The following is a 7,741-nucleotide window of genomic DNA, read 5'->3' on the forward strand; positions in this document are numbered from 1 at the left end:
TCCTTTGCTGATAGGGACAGACATGGAGTTCGCTCGAGTAGTGGATAGTGCTCGTCGGATGGAGAATTCATTGATTCAGCTTGGGACGATCTCTGACCCTTTCCAGAATCAGAAGGGAAAGAGTAATCTTCCTAGTGGGGGGCAACAGGCCCCATCGCAGCATGGTAGTGAAAACTACTACAGTGGCTCTTCCCAGGCCAATAGGGGGAGTCGCCGTACGCACAAAAAGGGGAGGCATAATGCTAGGAGTGCTCCGTACAGTTCTAGTAGCAATGGGAGTAACCGTGGTTCAGGACGCGGGTACAGTGGTGGATCGAACATTCCGTTCTGCCAGAATTGCAGACGCAGGCACTATGGTCAGTGCCTGTTAGCTCCTGGAGGTTGTTTTTCTTGTGACCAGCCGGGTCATTTCTCCAGGCAGTGTCCGAGTCTAGTGTGGCGCAGTCGTCTTACCAGCAGCAGAGACCTGCGTTTACACAGTCTGTAGGGTACTCTCAACCTGCAGCATCTTTTGGTGGCCATCGGGGCCGTGGTCCAGGTGGCAGAGATCGTCCCAAATGTTTCCGTTCCATTCGCCATACGGTTTCCGTTTTTGGAATTGCTTTAACTGTTATTGATATTTTTGGTTACTGCCGTTTATAATTTCTTTGCTTTGAGCCATGAACTGGTAACCTAGGTGATTATTAGCATCCTTAGTTTATTAGGTTAGCGGAATTGATTGATTGATGTTATGCTGTTGTGTTAAATCGCCGTTTGGTTATGGACATTTTGATCTTGCTCACTGCCGTTCACGTATGCTTGAATTAATCACTACGGTTTTGCTTTTGAGATGTTGGGTTATTGATTTTGATGAATGATGTGGTTATAGTATGAAGTCTTAATGGTTTGGAGATCAAAAATCATGTCCAGAAGCTTGAAAATGGAGTTTTTGAGAGTTTAAGGGTGGCGGGGAATGGTGTTTAATTTAAATGGAAGGTGATGGTCAAATAACCATTATGATCACCAAAGTCTTTTACTTAAACCAAATAAATCCTTAAGGTTAAACTTTAACTAATAACTTGGGTTTTATTTTGACTATAAATTAAATAGTGAAAACGATAGATAATTATAAATTTAGTTAATATAATTACTCAGGTAATCTTATTTAAATAAGTATATCAATTTGGCATGAAATTGGCTAAATTACAATTTAGCCCCTGAACTTATTTGATAACTTTTTTTTTGCCGGAAAGATTATGAATCTTTATTAAAAATCGACTATAAAAGTCTCGTACCTAGACACGAAATTTGGGCTAGGGAATCGTTACAAAAAACCACATCTCGAAGGGCTTTCTTGGCTACTGAATGAGCCACCCAATTAACATCTTGTTTCATAAAACTAAAAGAAAAGCCAGGCTGCTGTGCGCATAAGGCTTGGCAATCCTGAACTATAACCTCACAATCTAAGCTAACTTTAGCCATTCCGTTCATAGCGTCAATTATGCTTTTCGCATCCCCTTCAATAATAACAAGGTTATGGCGTAGAAGTTTTGCCAAGAAAATCGCTTCCCGCATCGCCAAAGCTTCTACCAGATCCGGGGAGGGTATGAATTCAAAGAATCTAGTAATAGAATAAAGAACTGAGCCCCTATGATCCTGCGCTACACAAGATCCCACCCCGCTTTTCTTATCTGCATCAAAGGCTCCGTCGAAATTTATCTTGATAGCATTAAATGAAGGAAGAGTCCAGCTTGTGGCCAAATGACCCTCTCTATTATTTACCATTGAATTGTCATTACCCCCTGATTGAAGCCTTGCCATGGTGTTCTCAGAATGGAAATTCGAAGCTGCCTGCAAAATTGCTACTAGATCACTGTCCTCCTTTAGAAAAATCAAGGCATTTCTCTTCTTCCAAATGGACCACATGGTTCATATAATCTTGCAAAGAGTGTTTTTTCCAATGATTGCTGATTTGAGTTTCTCACACATGGCAGTCCAGAATTCTTTAACAGAATTCAAGAGAATTATATCCTGCCAAATATTAAGATCCGATCCCAACCAAACCGCTTCAACAAATGGGCACCGAAAGAACAGGTGTTCCATCATTTCTGGCTCTTTGCAGCGAGGACACAATTCCGATACGCTGGAAACACGATTGTGGAGATTGTTGTTGCAAGCCAAGCCGTTTTTCAAACACTTCCACATAAAACACTTAATGTTGGGAGGTAAATTCAATCTCCATAGAACCTGCCAAGGAGTTGTGTTTATTGGTCTAGCAAAAACATTATGACTTGAGCTAAAGGAGGCATGGTAAGCTGTTTTAACTGAGAATTGACCAGATTTTTCCCAATGCCAAACTAAACGATCTGCCAGACCAATAATACTTATCGGGATCTGAAGAATAGTTGTAGCTTCCTGCGGTTGAAAAGTGTTCCTGACCAACGCCTCATTCCAGCTCCTTTTATCGTGTGACAGCAAATCCGAAACCAAATGACAATCAGCAGTTAGAGTGGTTGCAGAACTTACCGTAAACGGTGGCCGCGTAGGAATCCATGGAGTATTTTTGATAGGAACGCTTTCGCCATTACTTACTTGCCACCGGACCCCTTGGTTGAGAATCGTTCTCCCACTTAGAATACTTCGCCACGCCCAAGAGCTATTTGAATGGAGTTCCGCTTCCAAGAAGGAATGATGTGGGAAATATTTTCCTTTTAAAACTCTAGAAAGGAGCGAGTCTGTTTTGTTTAAAATGCGCCATCCTTGCTTTGCGAGAAGCGCTAAGTTGAAATGCTCCAAGTCCCGAAAACCTAAACCCCCTGCTTCCTTTGGGAGACACATTTTCCGCCAAGAGACCCAATGCAGTTTCCGTTCATCGTTGCGTCTTCCCCACCAAAAATTTGAAATAATGGAGTTAATTTCCTTATGAATAATTTTAGGCAAAAGGAAGCAAGACATAGAGTAGATTGGCACCGCCGTAGCTATACTTTTAATTAGGACTTCTCTACCACCGTAAGAAAGTAGAGATCCTTTCCACCCCGCTACTTTTTGCCTTACCCTTGAACAAATTTCCTTAAATGTTTGAGTTTTAGACTTCGACACAAATGCAGGAACGCCTAAGTATCTGTCCTGGCCTCCCATTCTGGTCACGTTAATAGAAGCGGCGAGCTGAACACGGATCTGCTCCGGGGTGTTACTGCTGAAGAACAATGAAGACTTTGCCAAGTTGACAACTTGTCCCGAAGCTACTGAGTATAGATGAATTATCTGAATTACTTGGTTGGCTTGAGCAGGACAAGCCTGAAAAAACAACAAGGAATCATCCGCAAAAAGCAAATGGGATATGCTCGGACTTCGTCTAGAGATTTGAACACCAGAGATATGATTATTCCTTTCAGCTTGTGATAGGAGCAAGGAAAAGCATTCTGCACATAGGAGAAACAAAAAAGGTGATAATGGGTCACCCTGTCGGATTCCCCGGCTGGGAACAATAAAGCCTCGAGAGACTCCATTAAAATTCAGAGAGTATGTAACTTAAGTGATACATCTCATAATCCAGCGAATCCAAGTGTGATTGAAGCCCAATTTCCGCATAATCCTTTTAATGAACAGCCATTCCACTCGCTCATATGCCTTACTCATGTCAAGTTTTAAGGCAACTTCAAATTTTGTCTTACTTTTCCTAGTTTTCAGATGATGTGTAAGCTCGTGTGCTAGCAAAATATTATCCCCAATGTTCCTTCCCTTAACAAAAGCACTCTGGTGTTCTCCAATAATAGCGGGCATAAAAGACTGTAATCTGTCCGTTAGAAGGCGAGAAATAATTTTGTAGAAAACCGGGCATAAACTGATGGGGCGAAGGTCAGACATCGTAGTTGGCAAGGTCACCCTCAGAATGAGGGTTATTGTGGTATGATTCATGCCTCGAAGTAGTTGTTCTCCCCTGAAAAAACTTCTAACAGCCGAACAGATATTAACTTTAATGGTATCCCAATTGTTTTGAAAAAACAAACTTGTTAAGCCGTCTTGACCAGGGGATTTGTTCGGATGGATGGCAAAGGCTGCTTTTCAAATTTCATCATCGGAGAAAAGTCGTGTAAGACTCCTATTCATAGATGGAGTGACCTTCGGAGGAAGACCAGCAATTGCAGTTGCAATGTTTTGAGGATTGGAGGAGGTATAAATACTATGAAAATGGTCTAGAGCTATATCAACAATCTGAAGTTCATTAGTACACATATCTCCTGCATTGTTAAAGAGCTGGTTAATATTGTTTTTTTTGCGCCGTTGAATAACCGAAGCATGGAAAAACGTTGTGTTACGGTCTCCCCATTTTAACCAATTAATCTTTGATTTTTGGTGCCAAAATTGCTCCTCCTTTACATGCTCGGCTGCCACACGAGCTTCCACGTCTCTGATTTCTTCCACATGAAGTTTGAAACCCTGTTGATGTAGGCTAGACAATGGCTGAGAAAGAGCTGAAATATTTCTGCGAGCATTATGTTTTTTGTCCCTCGACCATTTGAATAACCCTTGCCGACAAGCCTTTAATTTTTGAACCACCTGCCACAAATTGTTTTGAGCCGAATAGTTAGTCACAGCCCAAGCATCTGATATGATTTGTTGCGCTTCCTGGTTGTTTTTCCATCTCTGATCCTAGATAAATCTACTTCTACCTTTCTTAACCGATGGGGCTGAATCTAAAAGCAAAGGTCTATGGTCGGAGCCAAGTTCGTCTAAATAAAAAACCTTCCCCAGAGGATACTTTGTAAACCAGTCCAACGAGACCAAAAATCTGTCTAGTCTCAACTGAATATTATCTATGCCCTCTCGCCTGTTGTTCTAGGTAAAAAGGTAACTCGCAAAATTCATCTCCATAAGATTAGAATCGCGAATGAAATTATTAAAACCCTCAGCCCTGTTACCAACAAAGGAACTGCCCCCTTTCTTTTCCGAGCTAGCACGAATACAATTAAAATCCCCACCAATAATGAACGGACCCGACAATCTAAGACAATAATCATGTAGAAAAGACAATTGGGAAGAACGCGTCACATATGAAACATCTAAGTAGATTCCAATAAAATGCCAACTACAATTATCATCACCAGTAGAAACCATACAATGAAAATAAAAGCCATCATGGCTAAGAACTGATACATTACAACTAGAGTGCCAAGCCAAAGCCAAACCACCGGAAATACCCATAGGATCTTGTAGTTCAAAGTTTCGAAAACCCTCTACGAAGAAACTTTTGAACCACCGGTGCTTTATTCTTGGTCTCCGACAAGAACACTAAGTCGGGGGAATGAGATTTCATAATCTCTTTAAAGTTATGGAGAGTCAGGGGATTCCCCACACCCTGAACATTCCATCTGAGAATCCTCATATATCCTTTGGGGCACCACTATGGCTGGTCCCCTCCACCAATTCAGTTTCTGAGTTAACACATAATTTCTTCACTGCTCTACCCTCTTCCACTTCTCTTACCCTCTTAGTGATGTTGTCCATACTGCCCTCCACCTGAGCATTAAGAATCGGCACATTAACCAAATTATCAGTATTTCCCAGAGTTGTGATGCTTCAAACATGTCTGGCAAAAGCTTTTCTTCTGAGTCTGATAGGTAGTTGTTTGAGAGCCTCAATAACCCCTGGAGCAATAATAGGAGGGTAGGGTAAGGTCGGAGTGTCACGATAAGCAGGAGTCACAGAGCAGAACGTATGGTTAGAGGTGATAGGGAAAAATGGAGGAATAGTGTTTTGAGTGGTTGGAAGGTTAAAGGTGAGATTTGGAGTTTTGGCTATAGGTTTTGGGTTTTCTGGGTTGTGAGTTACAATTTGAGCTTCAAACCTGTCTTTATGAACTTTAGAATCATAGCGAGGAAAAGACTTAGGGGTGTTTGTAACTCCAGTCGAGGGTGTTGTATGTGCAGCAGTAAAAGGTAGGTTTGGAGTAGAAGAGCCTTCCTTTTGTTTGAGAAACATATGTAGCATACCCAATTCCTCCAACGCCTTAGGGTTACATAGAATGCCATCCGGAGGACCCTGAGATAAATCTGGTTGAGAGGAGAAAATGAACGGGTTTAAGGAGATCTGCTTGTATGTTAGAGGGTCTTTTATCGCAGGATGGCTATGTTTCATATTCTCTAGAATTTTGCAAGCATTCAGAATATCACGGTGTTTCTCTGTGGCCATGCATGTAGCTTCAACTCCAGGTATGGATGGGCCCGGCCCAAACCCAACAGTACCTATGTTTGTTGGAGGGGGAACAAGAGGGCTCCCGACAAACTTAGTGGAAAATAACAGCATGTGGTGGTCAGGTTGACTAACAACCTCATTTTCCTCAAAAACACTTTTTCCTTTATCTTATTGTACTTCCCTTGAAATAGCTTTATGAGCACTCCTATCTATCCATCGGTTAAGAACCTGGGTTGCCTTCCTAGCCGTATTAGAAGGTGCTTCCTAAGGTTGAGAAGGAATGGCAGCAATCGAAAAAGGTGGTGCCAAAGAATTAAGCACCGGAACTGCTGGGGAACCCAGGGAGGGAGGTAACTTACCGGACCCATACCGCATCCATAGTCCATAATCAGGAACACCTTCTTGTGTTGCAACTTCCACAGGATTTGAACAAGAGATGGAGTAATGGCCTACGAGACCACACTTGAAACAAATATCTGGAAATCTTTCATAGAGGAAGGAAACAAATTTTTCCTTTCGATTCACCTCGGTCGTAAAGAAACCTCGTCTGAAAGCTTCAGTAACTTTCACCAGGACTTTTACCCTCATGATACTACCGAGATCACCCTCTCCATCGTCCCTTGCATCCATGCCTATCATTTTCTCAAAGAGGCTGCCTATGAGGGCCGCATTACGCTTACTTATCTGACTTGCAGGTAGCCCAAAAGCATGCACCCAAAAAGGAGAGCAACTGAAGTCAATGCTTTCCAGAGATGAGTCTGGAGTCCATCTCTGGAGGACCAGCAAGTTGTTACTGAGGCACCAAGGTCGGCCATTCCAAGCTCTTTCAAGGTCCTCAACCCTACTAAACGTGAAAATGAAAACATTGGAAGCATCTTTCTTCACTGTGAGCCCACTAAAAGCCCTCCACGATCTGGCCAATGTTTCTCGAACTGAGGCGGGATAGAAAATTTTTGTTCCCCAGAATTTTCCAAACAAAACTAGTTTCTCCTTAACCTCCTCATGAAAGAGAGCAAGAGTTGGTTCTGAGACTCGGAGTTTTGCAGTATGCAACGCAAGGTTATTTATAGTTGTATTTTCATGAGACATCTTTTGTAATAAATGAGGAGGGTGAAATAAATGAGATGGGTAAGAGCAGAAGCCGTTTAAGAATAAGAAGTTAATGAGCCAGGTATGAATGCAAATGTGAAGAAAGTGAAGGTATATAGCAGAATATATAAGGTAAACTTTAGGGTTTTGGGGTGCTAGTATGACTTCTGTTAAGCTTGGGTGCTCTGAAAATTCCAAGAGGGACTCCATTAAGTGCCGGATAAAAGGAGAAGGCAAGGATAAGGAAATGTTGAGGAAGAAACTTACCAAGAAGAAGTAAGTTAAAAGGTTGACGAGGAGGTGAAAAAGGGTGTTTGGTTAAAAAGGATTTGTTTATGGAGTAAGGTAGGGAGGTAGAGTATGCTCGGATAAGAAAACGAGGAGATAATATAAGATCAGAATGTCACATCGGAGGAAAGCCGGCAATGGTCATTAGTTCAGGATAAAACCCTAGAGAGAAAGAGAGAGAAAAAAATTT

The 7,741-nt window shown here is 41.9% G+C and overlaps 1 protein-coding gene across 1 annotated transcript; it reads right to left on the minus strand.

The window, feature by feature from the left end:
- Positions 1-6,438: 6,438 nt before the first annotated feature.
- On the minus strand, positions 6,439-7,263 carry LOC126667249 (uncharacterized). The gene has a single exon (XM_050360222.1). It carries the CDS (start codon positions 7,261-7,263, stop codon positions 6,439-6,441), a length of 825 nt encoding a protein of 274 aa, XP_050216179.1.
- Positions 7,264-7,741: the final 478 nt, after the last annotated feature.

The sequence above is a fragment of the Mercurialis annua genome, linkage group LG1-X, assembly GCF_937616625.2.
Source record: "Mercurialis annua linkage group LG1-X, ddMerAnnu1.2, whole genome shotgun sequence".
Classification (NCBI taxonomy): Eukaryota; Viridiplantae; Streptophyta; class Magnoliopsida; order Malpighiales; family Euphorbiaceae; genus Mercurialis; species Mercurialis annua.

What these genes read in the sequence shown, in the direction of transcription:
- LOC126667249 (XM_050360222.1), bottom strand. Translation starts at nt 7,263, where the DNA reads ATGTCTCATGAAAATACAACTATAAATAACCTTGCGTTGCATACTGCA.